Source organism: Panthera uncia (genome assembly GCF_023721935.1).
Source record: "Panthera uncia isolate 11264 chromosome A3 unlocalized genomic scaffold, Puncia_PCG_1.0 HiC_scaffold_12, whole genome shotgun sequence".
Classification (NCBI taxonomy): domain Eukaryota; kingdom Metazoa; phylum Chordata; class Mammalia; order Carnivora; family Felidae; genus Panthera; species Panthera uncia.
In genome coordinates this window covers 35,316,916-35,337,910 of record NW_026057579.1, presented here as the reverse complement: position 1 = coordinate 35,337,910, position 20,995 = coordinate 35,316,916, and the positions used below count along the sequence as shown (strand labels likewise).

Genomic DNA, 20,995 nt, shown 5'->3' with positions numbered 1-20,995 from the left:
AGAATTAACCGTAACACACTGTCTTGTCTGGGCAAGGACTGATCGCTCCTTTTCATCGTAGTGTCTGATTTCTCTCTCACATCAGATAATCTGAAGAAAATGATGATGTCTTTGATGCAGAAATGAGAAAATGAAGTCACACTGAAGTTAAGTAGCTTGTCCACAGAGCTCATAAAGTAGCCAAAACTCAAATCCCAGCCCAGGTCTGACAGGCAGGAGAGCCTTCATCCATTGGGCAAATACTTATTGGACTCCTGTTATATGCTGGGCACTGTTCTAGGCACTGAGGTTACAGCAATGAGCAAACAATGCCCCTGGCTCCATGGAGTGTGCATTCTAGCACAGCACAAATGAACATGTGTATATTATGGATAGAGTTATAGACATGCAAAGGGAAAGAGATACAGTTATAGATACGGATATAAATATTGTTGTGGATATAGTTATGGATATAAGTATGTAGTTACGGTATGGGTATACACGTATAGATATGCATACAGGTACAGATAGAGCCATGGATGTGGATATGATAGATGTAAATGGGGACAAAGGGGCGCCTGGGTGGCTCAGTCGGTCGGGCGTCCGACTTTGACTCAGGTCACGATCTCACGGTTCATGAGTTCGAGCCCCGCATGGGCGCTGTGCTGACAGCTCGGAGCCTGGAGCCTGCTTCGGATTCTGGGTCTCCTCCTCTGTCTGCCCAGCTCATGCTCTGTCTCTCTCTGTCTTTCAGTAATAAAACAAACAAACAAACAAATGTGGACAGAGACGCAGGCATAGACAGAGACACAGGTAGAGACTTGTAGTGACGAGTCAGAACTAAAGAGAAGAGAAAGATGGATGGTATTTTAGGCCAGACGATGGGGAAGGCCTTTCTTACGAGTAACGCTAAACAGAGACCTGAAAAAAGACCAAAATGAAGCCCCGAGTGTGATGTACGAGGTGGCGTGGAAGGATCAGGTTGGGTGCTATGCAAACAGGAGACTCTAGGGGGCAGTAGTGTGGAGGCAGAAATACCAGTGAAGAGGTCATCGGCGCAGTTCCTAAGGAGGAACATGGGGGCTCCACTGAGTGGAGGTGCCAGCACTGCTGAGAAGTGGTCCTCGCCAGCCACACCACGTCACGTTAGATTTCCCCAGGGAACTTAAAGGGACTTTTTAAAATAAAAGACTGACTTACCTAAAGGTTTTGTGGGAACCAAGGCGTGACGTAATGCAGTACGTGCCCACACCGTGCTTTCCCAAGTTCTTGAGACGGCAACGAAAGGGCACCAAACAACACATCCTGTGCTGATCCTGATAAAAATCATAAGGGATTTAGGACTCTAAGTGGATCCAATCCATTATGCGGTTGTGAAGTCATGGCCTGGAGAAGTGGGAAGCTCTCGGACCCCTTCCAGCCTGATCCTGTTTTCCAAATAGAGGCACTTGGGCAAGGTCACATAGCCACTCAGTTGGGAATGACGCCTCCCTCTGCTCACAGCCTCTTCCTGCACCCATCACCTCTTATTGATCCACATAGAAAATGAAGACGATTGTTTTATTAAAAGAATGACCACCATTCTTAGAAACAGATCTCTGCATCTTCTACCGGACGGTAACCTCATCTTTTATGCAAGTTTCTCTAGGTAGAAACAGCCCCGAGCTATGAGTCAGAATATTCAGCAGCATGGAGGAAACTCCTTAACAGAAGTTTTGACTACAGAAAACGTTGAAAGAAATACTCTTTTACGCCTTCAAACACGTCCAGATTCATCGGTGGCTTTTCTTTTCTTTTTTTTTTTTTTAAACAACTACAGAATAGAATATTTGGGTGGGTTTTTTTTTTTTCCAATTAAAACTCGGAAAATAATCTTTCCTACCTCAAAGATGAACACCAAATGCATTGCATTTGGGAAAGTTTATAGACCAGGTTCAGCCAAAAGTGAAATTTGATAGCTCCCCCAAATGCCTTATTATTTCAGAGAAATGGGACACGCCCTCAATTATGGCAACATCAGCACAACCATTAATGTCATGCATGTTAATAAAAATCTTGGAGACTTCACAGGAGAGTTTACGATGTGTTTTCTAAAGCGTGGTATTTTGGTGATTGGTCAGTAATTACAAGAGCTCGGACCTTGTGGAATCCATTAGCCGCACCCAACATGAGCAGTGCCATTTGCGTCTAGAGTATATAAGGAAGGGAGGTTTTAAAAGCAAATAAACAAGTACACATAAAAACCCCAGAATGTTTCTTCATGCCAGATCTCAAATCATAAACCTCACAGGGAAGAAAATACATACATCCATATGCATGTACACAAATATGTCTACGGAGGTGTGTATCTATAATATTTACTGCATCAGATTAGCTGACAACCGTCTCCCATGTTACAAAGAGCTCGGGAGGAAGGATTGGAAAACCTTCCTCTATCCCCACATCTGTGGCTAACAAATCATATGACCCTGGGCAGCAGAAGCCTTTCTCTGGCCTCATTTTCCACAACTATTAAAGAAAGAGATTGAGTCCTCTGATCACTAAGGTCTTTCTTTGAATATTTTTCTGACCCCGGGGCTGTATTTAGAATTCTTGAAGCAAGAAATTAGCCACTTTTAAAGACGTGCTACTTTGACCTAGAAATGTTCCATGTTTTGTCCTTTGTTCTCCCATTAGAGCAGACATTTAAATAAAAATGAAAGAAACCACTGTTGTTTTTCCAAGCACAGTTTGTGTGTAATGAGGGAAGTGATTATCTCGGCACAGGACCGAGGAGGGACACGGCTCCCTTGGAAATATTTAAAATTGGCTCTTTTCCTCCCTCTAGTGGAAATGCAATGTATTTGCTCTGTACGGAATTGATTTTTCAAGTCTTCGTCGGACGAAATAGAAAACAGCTAGTGTGACTTAAGTCCTAAGCAGGCATCCAACCAAATGCAATTTCTTGCAAGTTTTCTGCCCAAATGCCTTATATATGTTACTTTGTTTTAAAAAAAAAATCAAGATTAACAATAAAAACTTGCAAAGTAGATTTAGACCAATGCACAGTCTTCAAACGAAACACCCTGGTCCAAATTAGATATTGTGTATCTTAGTACACGCCCACAAGAATCCTAACATCAGTTCACTTAGGAAAATGAGTGCGTCAAAGCGCTTTACCGAATAGGGCAAGCAACACGGCGCTGAACAGCACGGCACCAGGTTGGGCAAGAAATGTTCATGTCAATCCAGCTTAACATGTATTTACACCTATTCTGTATGAGGTTCTTGCTTCCATCTCTGAAGCCACTCTTGCCACACCCCGCCAACATAAACCATACCCAGGTTTGTCTTAACCGTCTACACCAGCCACAGAAAGTATGGCGGTGATGTGGATGGTGTGTGTGTGTTTCTGTCTCTGTACCTGCACTGTGAACTCCTGGTAGGAGCCCCTTACTCTACTGGAGAAGAAGACTGGTTGGGGGGCGGAGAGACTCTGACACAGGTGGACAGGCTGTGACTCCGAAGGCTCCACCCTTCAGTTGTCTAAAGATCACGGGGCTGAAAAGTTTGTTTGTATTTAAGTAAAATCAAACAATGCTGTCCTGGCTGAATTCATGGTGCTAACCACTCCAACATCAGCCCTGCCTGGCCCTGGGAGAGAGATTTTCCACAAGGAAGAGTTGTTACGATATCTGCACTTTAAAGAGGAACAGGGGACAGGGAAAATAGAGCCGGCGGTCACTGGGTGTCTACGGCAAGAATCCAGAAGGTGAGAGCTTCACTCCATGAGATCAAAAGCTACACACGAAGTTTTCGGTCTTACGCATCAGTCGTGAGCTGCTCCCAGGGTTACCAGAACCTGAGGAAAGCATCCTACCGGGAAGGTGCAAATAAACAGAACTCCACCTTAGAAGAAATGGTGACTTTCTAAAAAGAGCTTCATTTTTTTAAAGTTTATTTATTTATTTGAGAGAGAGAGAGAGACAGAGAGGCAGAGAGAGAGGGAAACAGAGAATCCCAAGCAGGCTCCGCACTGTCGGCACAGAGCCCGACGGTGGAGCTCGAACTCACAAACCGTGGATCGTGACCCAAGCCAAGATGAAGAGTCGGACGCTTAACAAGACTGAGCCACCCAGGCGCCCCTATAAAAAGAACTTTAAAACAAGGCACACTTGATCATCTCAAAAAGAGAAGTAAAGACCTAGCATCCAAGAAAAAAAGAAAAGACATTATTTTTTAAGACAAGAATATTTAGATATGAAAAGGAAGAAAGGAAGAGGGCAAGGGAGGGATAAAGGAAGGGAGGGAGAAAGAGAAAGCTTTTAGAATTTAAAAACCTCATAGCAGATTTCCAACATCTAAATAATAAACTATGTTTGAAAAAAAATAAAGAGAAAAGAGTGAGGAGAATTCATCAAGGAAACAATCCAAGAGAAAATTTCCCAAAACTCAAGGACGTGAGTTTCCAGACTGAAAGGACCCAGCGAGAACCCAGCAAAACATACACCGAATTATGTGATGGCGAAACTTAGAATCCAGTAGGCAAGCGGAAGATCCTGCTTGCTCCAGAGAGGAAAAAATAAGATTGGACATGTTGAGGCCCATGCCCCCCAACTTCCTGCTCCAGGCTTTGCCCCCGAACCACCCCCAGGGGACATCAAGAGCACCAGTCTCTCCAGTGGCGACCTCGAACCTCTCTGAACCAACCCAAAACAAAGTCTTGTCAAAATAAACCAGGCTGCGCAGAATGATTGAGCAAAGGAAGCCTTGACATCTCCTTTCTTTAAGTTTATTTATTTTTGAGAGAGAGAAGGCATGTGCACACGAGCGGGGGAGGGGCAGAGAGAGAGTGGGAGAGAGAGAATCCCAAGCAGGCTCCACCCTGGGGGTGGATTGGGGCTCGGTCTCACGATGAGGAGATCATGACCTGAGCAAAATCAAGAGTCTGATGTTCAACCAACTGAGCCACCCAGGTGCCCCCACATCTACTTTCTCGACTGTTCTCAGTTCCTTGACATTTGCACATGCCCTGAGAGTCTGTGAGCCCCCAGAGAGGAGGATCCAAGGGCTGCAGAACTGAAAGTGGCCATGAAGCCAACTATGGCTGGGGCTGCATGGAAGACAGACTCAGGAGACCCAAACACTGGTGAGACCCCCCCACTGAGGCCAAGTTCATCATAGAGGGCTGAAGGAAACACATTTCAGTTGCCTGTGCCATCAGGGCAATCCACACCCAGTTAGAGAGAGGGCACGCTGACGACAGACCCCTTTCCCCTCATCTTCAAGGTGGCCTAAATGACATTCTAGGCTCCAGCCGCCCAGATGCCATCTCGGAGAAAGGCCAGCAGGAGGCTTGGAAGATGGGGGAATCTGAGCCACTGGGCATTTTCTCTCCAAGAGTGTGCATTACCTAGAGGGCCTGTTAAAAGATCACATCAAGTTTAAATCTGATAGGAATAAACCTGTTTCCTCCACTAACCAGTTACAGTGCTCATGAGAAAGGCCAAAAGCAAAGAGAAAACATCTTCTCTTAGTTGCAAATTGCGCCAACAGGCTGAATGGATTTCATGAAGCTTTTAAAGTGAGGAAAAAACGGGGCGCCTGGGTGGCTCAGTCGGCTAAGCGTCCTCCTTCAGCTCGGGTCATGATCCCATGGCCCGTGGGTTCGAGCCCCGCGTCGGGCTCTGTGCTGGCAGCTCGGAGCCTGGAGCCTGCTTGGGATTCTGTGTGTCTCCCTCTCTGCCCCTCTCCTACTTGTGCTCTGTCTCTGTCTCTCAAAAATAAATAAAGATTTAAAAAATTAAACATTAATAAAGTGAGGAAGAAAGTAAAACCTTCTGGGGGAAAAAAGACAGCATTCATTTCTCCTCTCCCTGCTCCCACGAGAAATATATCCAAGCATATGAACACAGCTACCTTTACAGAAGCCTAAGGTTCAAACGAACTTGCTAGTGGACGTATTTGCCAACGTGAAACATAGCTTATGGCCTGGCTCCCAGGTTCAAAGAAAAACAACAGCCTGCATACGAAGAAAGCCTAAGGCCAGAAACACCCGTCTCCCAGCACACCTGCAATCATACTGTTGCTCTCGCGTACACAGAGCTCCCATCCTGGACCTGCCAACCTAGTGAAATGCTGTAAAATAATTTCAGCTGTATCTTTGCTTTCGGCTGAAATTGAAATCACTGGCTCTCACTGAGAGAAAAGTATTTTTGATGCTTTACAGCTTCTTAGGTGTCCTGTACTCTGCTTAGGAGTCCCTTGAAAGGATTCACCCTCGGGGCACCTGGGTGGCTCGGCCGGTTAAGTGGCCGACTCTCGATTTCGGCTCAGGTCACGATCTCATGGTTCTTGGGCTTCCGTGGGTTCGAGACGGCACGGAGGCTGCTTGGGATTCTCTCTCTCCCTCTCTCTGCTCTTCCTCACTCACGCACACAGGGGCACATGCTCTCTCATAAATAAATAAATAAATATCTTCATAATAAAGGGTCTACCCTGATGTATTTAACGGATACACATTATACATAAACATACATTATGCAAATACATACGTATGCCCCAATTGCTTGAAGTGTGTTATGTGGAGATGATATAACATTTGTATGTGCCTCACCGACTATTTCCTTGGTACACATTGCAAGAAGATCCCAGGACCTAAGCACTTTGAAGATGCTACACAGTTCGGGCCCCTGGCTGGCTCTGTCAGTAGAGCATGCAGCTCTTGAGGTCAGGGCCGTGGGTTCGAGTCCCATGTTGGGTGCAGAGATTGCTTAAGAAAAATAAAATCTTTTTTTTTTTTTAAACCTTTTTTTTTTTTAATGTTTATTTACTTTTGACACAGAGAGAGACAGACCATGAGCAGGGGAGGGGCAGAGAGAGAGGGAGACACAGAATCCGAAGCAGGCTCCAGGCTCCGAGCTGTCAGCACAGAGCCCGACGCGGGGCTCGAACCCACGAACCGTGAGATCATGACCTGAGCCGAAGTGGGTTGTTCAACCGACTGAGCCACCCAGGTGCCCCCAGAAAAATAAAATCTTTAAAAGAAAAATATGCTACACATTGCTCCTAGAAGACAGAGAGGTCACAGAGAGAGGGGGCAGCAAAAAAAATAAAAATAAAAACAAAACACTCTGGAAAACAAAAAAGAGTTCAGGACGTGCCACTGAGAGAGGCAGGCTGTGGACAAGGAGGAATCTGAGATACCATAGTGCCCTGGGTCTGCCTGACGGCCCTTCCCTAAGTAGATGCCCTTTATGCCCTTTACACATTCATCCCTCGTCCACATCTGTTTTCAGGAATGAAGGCAGCCTCCGTTCAAGCCTCCTGTTGTTGCCTCTGCACCTCCACAGTGTCACCCTTGTCCCTCGGTCCCAGGAAGGCTCACTGTCACCGCCGAATACCAGACAGCGTGAAGGGTCAGCAGAGGAAGCGACGCTCCATACGCCCCTCTGCTCACAGGTTCCTGGAAGACCTATACGTGCCCAGTTGGCCACTCTAGCTGCAAGGAAGCCTTGGGAATGTACTCATAATTCTTGGCAGCCATGTGTCAAGTCAAAAATTCTATTACTGGGGAAGAAAGGGAGAATAAATACTTGGGACAACCAAAGGTCTATCACAAGACCAGAAGCGAAACCCAACTTGTCACGAAATCGAGCCAAGCGAATGATCCCTTGTCATCAAGTTTCTGGGTAGGAGATGCCGTCTTGTCTCATGCTCATAAATCACACACCTATCGGTGCGTGAAAGAACCCAAGTGTACAAAGAACGATTTCTTCTTCTTAATATCTGCAATGAAGAAAAGATTCTACTTTCCTGAAACAGTGTTTACAAGAAAGTGAACACACCCCCCTTCCTCTGAAATCACTTTGACCAGAGATCCCACTTGGCCCACGAGTTCACACCTCCCCACTTTGCTGACCAAAAATTCCAGGAAGCCACACTGGAGGGACGCCTCAGAAAAACCAACATATATGGGGGACACCACCATAAACTGGACAATCCCAACAACTTTACTCATTTGCGAGGTACAGAAGGCAGGCATTAAATGTTTGTTTTTCTAGACTGCCAACACAAGCTTTTCAAAATGTTCAGACTAAATAATACCAAGGACACAGATATCACGTCTTACAGAAACCTAATGCTATTTATTAGCTTTAAAAAATATTTTCAACAGAAACCAATTACATAGTTATATATGCAAATATATTATATAAAAATTACCTGGAATTCTTTTGAAAGACAGTATGATACAGTTATTAATATGAAATTTATTATAATTCAAGTCCCCACATAACCGGATAAGGCCTTGTCTAAGACTTAAATGTCTTGGCAAGAAGACATTCCCCCCAAAACAAGTTGCAAGCTTCATCTATCTTAGAACCAGAGGGATTTTAGGTAATCACCTGGTTCAGCCAACTCCTTAATACAAATAAAGGATGATTATCACTTTTCAGATCAAGTTACATGGGCTATTGATGTTCAGCGACCCACCCAAGGCCACATAGCTATTAAATTTCCTCTTTCCTCAGCCATTTCTTTTTCCTAAGCAAACAGATCTCAAAGCTGATTTCATATGTAATCATAAGACATTCAAGTGCAAGATAATTTACTAAGAAACCCCATTCCAGGATCCACTGTGCTTATTTAGCAAGATAAATTAAATCTGTGTAATGAAAGTACACAACAAGCACTGCCTTTAGCTTCTTGGCTTTGATTTTAATTAGTAAAGCATAGCCCCTCCACCGAGCAGAAACATGATGTAAATATCAACATAAATATATCGCTGCATTGGCTAAGTTTTAATGCATCTAGTTTAGTCCAAAACACTCATTATATCCAAACCCGTGTTTTCAGAGGAAAGGAAAGGAACATAAATAAACAGAACATAATCCAAAGTGGGTTGGTATATTTGTATTGAGAGCATCTGGGTTGGCAGTCTCTATATTTGACTCTGACCACGAGGGGATCGTCTCAGGGGTTGTGAGACACAAATCAGATGTCTTCTCTGTAAATGTCGCCTACCCACAAGGCGACCCTGTGGGCGTTGTCCTCAGACAGCCAGGACACGTGGACCCTTTCTTCAGGAGCATTTAGCTCTAGGATCAGGGCTGAGCCCCCCAATGATGGAGTGAGGCCATATAGGGAAGGAGGTAACTATGTCACATCAGGGTCTTATCAGTGACCCAGGAGGAGGTATGGGAGGGGCCGGAGGGGCTTCCGCCGATTTGGAAGATCTTCCTGGTTATTTCTGTATACCTCATGCTTTGTGGATAAGACAAAACTTGGAAGGATTTGGTAGGAACGTAGCTGAAAACGCGTTCCAGGAAAACGTTTGTTACACTTGAAGAAAGCAATCACTGATCTCTGGCTGGAACGTTGACGGTCTCAACCTTGATGCGTCCTTTGGTCAGAAGGGAGTATAACGGTGTAGGTAAAATCGAAATGGTCTGGTCTTCGGCTTTCTAGCACATGCCATGGTTATGCAACAGAAATCTGGGAACACCATGTACCCCGCCGTGGGCCTAGATGTATCAAACAACATCCAATCTGCCAAAATGCAGAATTACATTTTGGAGTAATTACAATTAGCTAAAATTATTTTGGATTATGCCTAAAACCGTCTGGAGGACTTTCTCTCTCGAGGGACTAGCATCGACCACGTGGCAGGCGGGGTTCTCCATCCGCTGATAGGACACTTCTACCCTGGGGACAGGCAGAAATGAAAAGAGTTGGCTTATTTTTTAACAAGGCTCAACACACAAATGCCATTTCCCCACCAGGATGCACACAGCCAGGGCCCCATCTGATTTATCTCGCTGTTGCCCTCGGCCGCTAGCTTTGTCCGCAGGAGACGTGTGACACGTTTTGGTTAATAAATAACAAATTCAGAGTAATGTTTAGTAGCTAGCCTTTACGGCTACCTGTTTTCTATACAGGCATCAGCGTCCTGCGTGATCCTCCTGTTTTCATACTCAGGGTGACCTGAGGAAGGGAACCGTGTCACCCCCATTTCTGCAGAGAAAGTAGCAGATTCCAAGAGGTGAACTAACTGGGCACACAGGAAATCGCTCCACAGTCTGTGCCCTGAGGGATTTCAGACAAGCCAGAGGCCCTGGGCACGGACACTGTCTTCACAGACGAGTCTCTGAAAAATTCACCAGGTTGTTCCAGAGCTCCTTCGGGCGTTAGCCAGCCTTGCCGCGTAGGAATGACGGAGGCCGGTGGCGTTCGGGAAGCGTGACAGCGTGTGGTTGTCACACGTGCTGTTTACTACTCACTAGCTCAGTGAACTCATCAAACTGCTTTCCCCTCCGCCTCGGTTTTCTCACCTGTAAAACGAGGGCTGAAATAATGCCTTCCCAGTGATGTGTCACGAGGCCTAATTGAATTAATACGAGTAAACTGCCTGACACGGTTTCTTTGCGCACAGCCGAGTTGTTATTTAACTATTTAGAACAGGGTTGTGTTAGGACAGCGGTGCTATGATTGTTTATTTGTATAAACTACTCCGCTTTGGCTTTTCAAATTTTTTTTTTTTTTCAACGTTTTTTTTTTTATTTATTTTTGGGACAGAGAGAGACAGAGCATGAACGGGGGAGGGGCCGCTTTGGCTTTTCAAACCAGTCTTACGGAACGGATTCAACCTCGGCTCTAAGACAGTGAGGCTCTGGTCCAGGGTCTCCAGCTACCGTCCCACAGCTTTCTCGTGAAAACAAAAGCGCTGCCTTTAAAATCGAAAAAGATCTTGATTTTAATCCCAGGTTTACTACACAGTAGCTATGCAAATCCAGACAAGTCGCTTCATCCTTGGAGCCTCAGTTTTGTAACCCGTAAAATACGGCTGACGTCGCCCTCGTGCGCATCAGAGAGCGTCCGGACCCAGATGCCTGACACACGGGAAGCACCTTCTAAGGAAAAGTCACAGTGAGGTCATCGGACAGCACTCTGTGCCCATTCTATTAGGACTGGGGAACCAGGACCCAGAAATGTGTATTGCGTTCCCCGGGTTCACACTGTTCCTGGCACAGCCAGGACTGGAAGGAAGCCCCGATGCCCTGTGGCCGTGCGTCACCAATGCTGTGGCCGTGTGGGAACCGCACCGCCAGAAGGAGCTGAGCTACCCTGGGGGACGCTGCCTCTCGGGTTCGAACAACGAGAACAACGTCACTTCCTCCACATTCCTAAAGCCGGCGCCCATCCTGGCTCTCCGCCACGGCCAGGAACCCCTGCCGTTCACATCGGGACACCTACTTTTGACGAAACGTGCCGTCGGCCTCCAGTTCAGCTTCCTCTCTGGTCCGCTCCACGCCCCGGCCCTCAATTCTCTGCATCCTCTTCTTGGGGCTCACTGTGAGCAGCAGGACCAGGTCGGGTCTGAGCAGGTCCCTGGGCCACTGGTATATAGGGTGATGGACCGGGGGCAGGTACTGGAGCCCCCCGGTCACCTCGGTGGCAATGGCGTAGGTGGCCGTGCTGTGCCAGTACCTGGGAAGGAGAGGACGAGTGAGATCTCCATCTGTAGAGGCCGAGGTCAAGGTGCACCTGAAAATCTGCCGCGCGAGAGGCTGAAGCCAGCACGGCTCTGCTCAAGTTTTCCCTGCATTGCAATCTGTTCAATAAATAAAACTCAATCTGGGGGCGCCTGGGCGGCTCAGTCGGTTGAGCGGCTGACTTCGGCTCAGGTCACGATCTCGCGGTCCGTGAGTTCGAGCCCCGCGTCGGGCTCCGTGCTGACGGCTCGGAGCCTGGAGCCCGTTTCAGATTCTGTGTCTCCTTCTCTCTCTGCCCCTCCCCGACTTGTGCTCTCTCTCTAAAAAAAAAAAATAAATGAAAAAAAAAAAAAAAAAAAAAAAAAAAAAAGAACATCTATTCCAAAACGCCCAGCGGCTTTCCACTGCCTGCCGGAAACGTCCAGCCCCATGAAGACACAGTTATGGTGTGTGTCCAGGCGCACGGCTCCACGCGGGCCTGTCTTCACACTTGCCTCCAGAGGGAGGGAGGCTCTCAGTCAGCAAAGCTCCTACTCTGCCTGCACAGTCCCACTCAGACGGAGCCCCACGGAGAGCTCGCTGTTTTCTCCTCTGGGCTCCCAATGCCCCTCACGCCCGACTCTACGGAAGAACTTCTCACGGTAAAGAAAGGCAAGTTGTTTGTAGGCATGACCTCTTCGGGCTCCTCCGTTAGAAAATTTCTTGTTTAGTCACTCCTGCCTTCCAAAACCTGAAACCAGCGTGTGGCACACAGTAGGTACACAATAAATGTTCTCTGGGTGTGCATATGACTAAATTGGAATCATTTCATTAATTGGCATAGCTTATTATAATCTTGACCTGCCCATGTCGTATTCCAATTTTAACAGGCTACAAAACTCCAAATTCAATATCAAAGGACTCTCATCACAGATATTTATAAAACAGTTACAAACATTCCAGTGTGGAGAAGGACCCATGGCCCCATCCTTGTCTGTATTTTCAACTTACTAACTTTAATGTTTTAAAATCCTAAATTCTTGGGGCGCCTGGGTGGCTCAGTCGGTTGAGCGCCGACTTCTGCTCAGGTCACGATCTCGCAGTCCGTGAGTTTGAGCCCCGCATCGGGCCCCTGTGCTGACAGCTCAGAGCCCAGAGCCTGTTTCAATTCTGTGTCTCCCTCTCTCTGACCCTCCCCCATTCATGCTCTGTCTCTCTCTGTCTCAAAAATAAATAAACGTTAAAAAAAAAAAATTTTTTTTTTAAATAAAATCCTAGATTCTTAATCATTGGAGACTTGAACTACTTTTCCCAGTGAAAAGGACAGACTGGTATCTACCAAACGAATTCACAGTGTTATCTGAGCTGTGTGTTAATCTACCTTCTGCCACCTACTTCCTCTGCGGACACAGGTAACTCATTTAAGCCAATGTAGTCTCAATTTCCTCATCGGGAAAATGAAAAGCATGCAAAACCCCGTTTCTCTTCCACAGTTGCCGCAAACATAGCTGTGTATCACACTGTCATTATAAGAAAACACCAAAAAATAAATAAATTAATTAAATTAAATTAAAAAGAAAACACCAAATGTTGGGCGCCTGAGTGGCTCAGTCGGTTAAGCGTCCGACTTGGGCTCAGGTCATATCTCGCGGTTCGTGAGTTCGAGCCCCTTGTCGGGCTCTGTGCTGACAGCTCAGAGCCTGGAGCCTGTTTCGGATTCTGTGTCTCCCTCTCTCTCTGCCCTCCCCTGTTCGCACTCTGTCTCTGTCTCTCAGAATAAACGTTAAAAACAATTTTTTTTAAAAGAAAATCCCTAATGTTTAGCGGACACTGCTTATAACTAAAGCTGCATTTTCAAATGATGGTAATACAGACAGTACTGAAAAGGAGACACAAACAAAAATTAATTTGGGAGGTGAGCAATTCTCACACCATCCATCCTTCGAAGCCCTCATCCACCTCCAGAAGCGGCCACCGTATCGGCCAGCTCCTTGAGTCCTGCCCGGAAGCATTTCTCTGTGCCGCGTCCCTGAGTCACCATTTCCAAACGTGTGCTTTCACCTTCTGTCTCAGATGCATCTCGTCTCCCAAGCCGAATAAATCCACGAAGGGTCCAGGTTTTCTGTTTCTTGGCAGCCAGACTACAATTTATTCTGCTTTTTTGCACATGTTCCGTGTTCACTGAATTAAATACGCAGCTATGAATACCGAGGCTGATATCATCTTAATTTTAAAAGCCTTCCTTTTGTAGAAAAACCATCAGCAAGAATAGACTTTTAAAGGTAATGAGGGTGATTAAGTTGCCAACCTTAACCACAGTCACCATCAAAAACTACTCTGTCTCCCTCGTTTTTTTCAGCTAGATGAGGGTATAGTCTAAAATGGATTTCATTAAAATCTTTACACATGAACAAAGCCCACCCAGACAACAAATAACTGCTCTTTTCTTCCCGTTTGACAAGGTGATACAGTATCTCTTTAAAGAGCAAAATTGCCGACGATTCCCAGACACAAAGAAGGAAAATCAAGGTAAAAATGGAAGCCCGGTTTTCTATAGCTAGAGCTCTCTCACTGACAACGCCGTGGCTCATTTCAAATAATCACACCCTCTGGCCATCAATTTCAGACTCTCCGCTAGTTAGTATTTTCCATTCTGCCTTCAGGGAAACCACATGGGTTCAAATCAGATGCAATTTGTCCACACGTTATACGCAGCTTCTATAATAACGCTTTGTATCTTCATAGCGATTTGCTATTTCGAAGCACTTCTCCCTGTATCAACTCAATGGCTGTTCATCACCAGTCCTAATGGTGGGTGGGGAAGCGAGGAGGGCTCTCTCCCCTTTAACGGATTAGGAAGCCGGGAGCAGAGGGGATCGGCATCCACCTACACACAGAAGCCAGTGCAGCTTCAGGACTTGGAACATCGGAGGAAACAATATGCCTCATCAAGTCGCACCATATGAGGAGAAGTTCAGGCTTTCTCATTGAAAAAGGACACTGCATGAAAACAAAAAAAAATCTCAAATACGGCAGATTCACTTATTAATAACGGGGCAAAAACATCCCCCAAAGAAGTCCCGCAAAGGAGCGCAGTTTCTCACCCTTCTTGCCAACCCTCAACCTCTTGACATAACCACCTTGCCGTCCCCGAAGTTGAAACTACCTCCCAGCATGGTCGCTCCGGCGAGAGTACCCGGCTTCTAACTCATTTTCACTGTTTTCCTCTCGCCCGGCAACCCACCACCTCAGGCTTTATTTCCTGCACACGCTCAGAACCACCTTTCCGTGGGGTGTTGCAGAGCTACAGAAAAGCCTGTACAGAAAAGTACAGGGGAAGGTATTTCAAGAAAGGGGTAGAAGTTTCCAGATGTGGCAAACCAGCTTGAACAAGGGGAAAGCCTAGCATAAAAGGCTGGCGATGCTAAGTGTTGACCAGGATGCGAGTCAAAGGGAATTCTCAAACACTGCTGGTGGGGGGGGGGGGGGGGTGGCTGTGAGTTGTTTCAACCACTTCAAAAAACTTTCTGGAATATTTGCTGAAGTCGAACACATGTGAACCCCCACGCCCCTGCAGCTCCAGTCATGGGCATCTCTGCACCAGAACTGCAGATATACAGGCACCAGAGTTACGTAAAAAATGTCCACAGCAAGGGGCATCTGGGTGGCTCTGTCGGTTAGGCAGTCGGCTCTTGATCTCGGCTCAGGCCACGATCTCGTAGTTCGTGGGTTCGAGCCCTGTGTTGAGCTCTGCACTGACAGTGTGCAGAGCCTGGTTGGGATCCTCGCTCCCCCTCTGGCTCTCTCTGCCCCTCCCCCATGCACACACACTCTCTCCCTCTCTCAAAATAAAAAAAATAGTAATAAAATAAAACAAAAACGTTAAAACGTGTTCATAGCAGCAAGGGGAGTATCATACGCGGCATGAAGGCCGTCAGACGCAAAGAGCAGTAATGCACACCTGCGTGGACAAGCAGTTCAAAAACAGAAGGAACAAGTCTACGGTGATGGAGGTCAGGGCAGCAGTTACCACGGTGGGGGGGGGGGGGGGGGGAGGGAGGCAGGAGGGGAGAACGGACGGTGACCGGGTGGGAGAAGGAGGTGGCTTTATGGGGGATGGTGAGGTCGTAAGTCCGGACACGGGTGCGGGCTATACTTGGGTGTGTTCCCTACTTGAAATTCCTTGAGATTTACAGTTATGATTCCTGCTTTTTCCTGAACTCTTGTCATACTTCAATACGGTTGCTTATCTTTCCAAAAATAAGCAAAATTGCAGAAACGGCAACAAACATTCACGTAATGCGAAGCAATAACACAAATGCAGCTCATGACCTTTTGTACTTTTTATCGACCGTGCGTTTTTTCCCTAGCCCTCTCCTGAATTTGCTCAATAACCTTCCATCCCTCCGTACTCTACAGTTTGTCTTAATTTGCATGTATTTTACTCAACGCCCGTCTGCAACTCGATTTTTTCAGATTACGGTTTTGTAATTTCTGCACAGGGATACACTGCACTGGTCTATGTGGCTGAATGGGGCCCCATTTTACAAATACGCTGGCATTTATGCACCCTTTCTCTTACTGATGGGCTTTGGTTTTTCACATTTTTCAGTATCTGAACACAGCTGAAGGCATCTCGGTTTCTTCAGGCGGTGAAGCGGTCTCCACTCTGCTGTGTCTCCACAAACCGCTCTCCTAGCCCTCCACCCCCACCAGCACCCTGGAGGGCGTCAATCCATGCACGTGAGCGCCAGCTCTGAGCTCTGGGCATTAGGGCATTTTAACTGGTTCTCAGCAACCTGATGAGAGCAAGCTGCGATCTCACCGCGACTGTGATTTCCGTACCACCGAGTCCCGGTGATTTAAAGCCTAGGATAACTTGCTTTCATCCATTTGTGTGGTACGTTGAGCTAGTTCTTACATATGGAATTGGAAACACACAAATCAGTTTACATCACTTCATTATCTGAAACCTTCCAACAGCTCCCCTCGGCGCTCAGAATAAAACCCACACTCTCTCCGCCTACGGGCCCTTCTCCTCTATCCTCTGCCTCTCTCTCTCTCTCTCTGCTCATTCACCCAGAAAGCAGCCCCCGGTTCACTATGTGCTCATTACACTGGCCTGTTTCTAGTCCTGGATTATGTCAACTTCTTTCTGTCTGTAGGCTTTGCTCTTACTGACTCTGCTGTCCATAACGCTGTTCCTCCACAGTTTTCATTTCCACCTCTTCTGGGGCGTTCAGGGCTCAGATCAATGTTACCCCCTTATACAGGCCTTCCTCAGCCATACCCACTTTGCTTTACCCTCTTCGGAGTATTTATCACTCTCTGATAGCATCACAGCTGTTTATGCACTTGACCATCAACTTCTCCTGCAACAGTATGTCTGCTCCACGCAAGCAGGGCATCGTCTCGCTCACGGACCGCCGAATCCCCTAAATTGAGAGCAATCTTTGGCACATAGGAGATGCCCAATCAGTGTTTTACAAATAAGCCGGTGAACAAATGAACCACTGAAAGCATCAATTTCTAAAAGCACAGCCTTTGGCCAATATCCTCATACACCATTTCTAGCTTAGTCACTTGGCAGGTCACTTAACCTTTTTTTTTTTTTTTTTTTAATGTTTATTTTTGAGAGAAAGAGAGAGAGAGAGAGACAGAGCATGAGCGGGGGAGGGGCAGAGAGAGGGGAGACACAGAATCTGAAGCAGGCTCCAGGCTCCGAGCCGTCAGCACAGAGCCTGACGTGGGGCTCGAGCTCACAAGCTGTGAGATCACAGCCTGAGCCGAAGTTGGACTCTCAACCCCTGAGTTCCCTAGGCACCTCGACCTTTCGAAGACCTATGTTTCTCATCAGTAAATTGGGAATAACATGTAGTATCCACTAACCATGCATAATTGTTCCAGATATCGAACAATGGTATGCATGCTCTTAGCGAAATGCCAGCCTGTGACGTAGGTGATTAATAAAGCATAGGCATTCTTCCTATTCTTATCATCACTCGGTTTGACTTAACATACACAGTTGAATACATGCATGCGTAGGTACACACACACACTTAAACGTTGGGGAACAAAATGCCAGACTCATAGGATCTTCATACCTACCTGTCTATAATCACAGGAGATTTTGTAGATTCTTTGGCTATTTCAGAAGCCACAATATAATTGCCCAAAGAATAAAAAGCTCTCCTAATGATAGTTGGCTCATCATCAAAGATTTTCCTCCACTGGCTGATGCAAGCAGGTGGCGACTTTAAGAGGACAGCCCCGAGTGTGTCTGAAACTGACTGGGTCACAGTGGTTTTACCTGCGGGCCAGATACAAACACAGGGCTTCGTTACCATGGCCACGGTATCACTCCCAAACTGCTCAGATGAACTCAGACGGAGCAAAGACACTCTTTCCACCCGTAAACCAGCGTAGCTCATTACCTACCAAGATTATTTAAAATAAAAAAAAATAAAAAAAAAAGATGCAGACCTTCAGGAACCTGGGTTTGCTCAGTGTGGTGTCAGAACACTTGAAAGATATCACAAAGCAATGATAAACTCTGGCAGAGACCTCCTGGCCCTGGGATAACCTCCTTGCTCCTTCACACTCTCTGCACCCGGGGAGCCCCGCCTCACGCTGAACCACGTGACTTCAGCCCAGGCTCCACCTTGTCCTTGGCTGTTCTCCCGCCGCCTTTACAGCCTTACTACTCCTACTTTTGTGTTTTGGGCCAAGTGTGGGTATGTCCGTTGTACTCTGAGATCTCTGCCAGCTCCAACGCTTCTGCCCCCCACCTTCCTAGTACTTCCAAAGGGTCCTCGGAATGGCCTGTGCTTCCCAAATGCCCCCAGGCTGGCTCAAGTCCCTTCTCTTCGGCCCATGCTGTTTCTTCCGCCCGGAGGACCGCTTCTGTCTTCCTCACCTGACCTGCTCTGATCTGCACTGAAAACAGCCCTACGGGAGCCACCCCAACCACGCTCCGTCCCCCACGCGGAGGCTGCCTTAAGTGCCTTCTCGTGGTCGCCAGAGCACCTGAGGCTCAGCCCCTCCACCCCTCCCCTGGCTTCCCACTCAAGGCCTTATTCACCTTTGCATCGCACGCCTGCCCGGCTCCGTGCATGGCACACACTAGACACTGCCCTGAAGCTTACGAGCCGAACTCTGTATAAAGTTGTACTTGTGAAGCCCTGTCTATTCCCACGAGAGATCAATGTCTCTCCTTGCCTGTAACTGAAAGGTAATATTACCTGTGGCATCCAGTCCTTCAAAAGCAATGACCGGGAACTTCCCTTTGTGGACTTGTTCCGGCAACTGGTCAACCAGGTCGAGCACTGCTTGGGCCTCAGGAATGAAGGGTATACACTGTAAAACAATGCGTGTGCAGCCGTAGTGAGGCAACGGGGCTTTTGCAATATCTGATTGCTGAGAACAAGATTGCCCAACGCTAATAAGACATAAGTCGTGTTTCACACCACACCAAAATCATGCTGTTTTGAACCTGAGAGGGGCTGGGGTGCCTGGGTGGCTCGGTCAGTTAAGTGTCTGACTTCGGCTCAGGTGATGATCTTACCACTCCTGGAATATGGGTTCGAGCCCTGCATCGGGCTCTGTGCTGACAGCTCAGAGCCTGGAGCCTGCTTTGGATTCTGCGCCTCCCTCTCTCTGCCCTGCCCCGGATCGTGCTCTGTCTCTCTCTGTCTCTCTCTCTGTCTCTCTCTCAAAAATAAACATGTAAAAAGAAAAGCAATTTTGAACCTGAGAGGGGCTGAATCCCTCCATTTTATACTGAATAGCTCTGGCTCAAAAAGGCAACAGCAGCTGAGATCCCTCAGCCTTACAGGCCAGCTACCCCAGAGGAAGGAGAGGGAAGGCCACAACTGGGGGGGGGGGGGCACAGGCCCCGCTTGGCGCAGTATGTGGGATGTGGGAAACCAGCTAGGACTGTAGCTCCCGGAAGCAGTCAGCCGGTCCCTTCCTGCCCCCGCTACGAGGGGAGAAGACAGCCTTGCACTGCGGTCACCAGGGAGCAGCACAGGAGGTGCTGGGCATTCAAAGTTCTCACCTCTGCTCTCCCGCTCTATAGCGAGGACCACACGTTTGTTTATGTACACGCTTAATCTCCTAAATGCTTCTCCAGGATTAACATGGCCAGCCTTCACAGTAACCCTGCGAGGGTGGCAGCATTATTATTCCCAACTACAGACTAAGGAAACTGAGGCAAGGAGGGTTTAAGAAACTGAAAGTGACACAGGTAACAAATGCCGGAGTTTGGATTTAAACCCAGGAGACTGGTCCTGCCCTCTTCACCACTCCTTAATACTATCCCAAAAGCTTGCAGAAGGCACTGAATAAACTCCATTGCGCAGCCTCATCAAGTCGAGTCTGGACACCCCAGGCCCTGCCCAGGCTGCCCCGGGGAAAAGATTCTCAGTGCTCCTTCCCGGAGCACCTGCTGTGTCCCAGATGTTTCCTTGTCCTAAACACCTCAAGGGGAGTGTTTCACAGATGAGACAGGAAAAACGGGGCTTGTGCCGCTTGCATGGGCAGCCGGTAAGCAGGCGGCCACAGATTCAGTACGCGTTTCTCAAACCCCAAACCCTGGCCCTTTTCTCCCCAAAACTCATGCCCCGGCCTCCCAACAGTGTGACGGCTTCCCAGATGGCATGACCCTCCCGGCACCCAGCGGCCTCTTTCCTCCTCCCGCAGCGCCTTCCCCGCGCATTCAGGGCAGGAACTCGAGCGCGGCCTCGGGACATCCATCACTTGCCGCCTCGGAGGGAAAGTTCCAGGCGGCTGAGGATCCAGAAAAGAGCCGCAGCGTCTAAACCGGAGGCCGGCACTCAGGTTCACGGCCCCATCTGCCCAGGGACGTCAATCAGTTCCCCGCGGCAACAGCGCCCGGGCTGGATAGACCGGCCCCCCCACCCCCACCCGAGAACCCACTCCTCCTTGTCTGGGGGGTGGGGGAGTTCCACCCCGAGTGCGAGGAAGGGGCAGGCCTCTTACCGCCTCCAGAACGGCGCGGGCGGCCTCCCGGTGCGGGAAGACCCCGGAGCTGGGCAGGTCAGGCACCACCGGGTGCAGGGCGGGCTCCGGGGCGGCCAGGACGCGCTCGCGGGGGCCCACCTGCCGCCACTCCGCCCCGTCCCGCAGCTCCCACAGGCTCTGCCACACCTGCTGGTGCGCGTCGCCCACGAACTCGCCCAGGCGCGGGCCCCCCGGGGCGTCGCCGAGCAGCGAGAAGAGCGCGCGCCGGGTGTCGGGGCTGTCGCCGGGGTCGCGGAGCAGGAAGCCGCGCTGCACGCCGCCCGCGCCGCCGCCGGGGCCGTAGCACAGCAGCCGGCGCAGCTGGCACCGCCGCAGGGGGTCGCGGCGCAGCTGGTGCAGCAGGCGCTGGTGCAGCCGGGCCGCCCGCACCCGGGCCGCGCAGCCGCCGCCCGGCGCCTCGGGCACGCACAGCGAGTAGCTGCGGCCGGGCGGGCCCAGGAGCGCGGCCACGCGGGGGTCGAGGCGCGCGCCCAGCAGGTGTGGCTTTTTTTTTTTTTTTTTTTTTTTTTTTTTTTTTTTTTTTT

At 48.5% G+C, this 20,995-nt stretch overlaps 1 protein-coding gene across 1 annotated transcript; it reads right to left on the bottom strand.

Annotated features, from left to right (window-relative positions):
* Window positions 1-6,801: 6,801 nt before the first annotated feature.
* On the bottom strand, window positions 6,802-20,951 carry CMPK2 (cytidine/uridine monophosphate kinase 2; the record flags this gene model as incomplete). The annotated part of the gene is made up of 5 exons (XM_049652013.1): window positions 6,802-9,663; window positions 11,212-11,445; window positions 17,538-17,739; window positions 18,671-18,785; window positions 20,430-20,951. Coding segments are annotated over 5 exons (1,191 nt in total), but the record flags the coding sequence as incomplete, so codon positions are not given.
* Window positions 20,952-20,995: the final 44 nt, after the last annotated feature.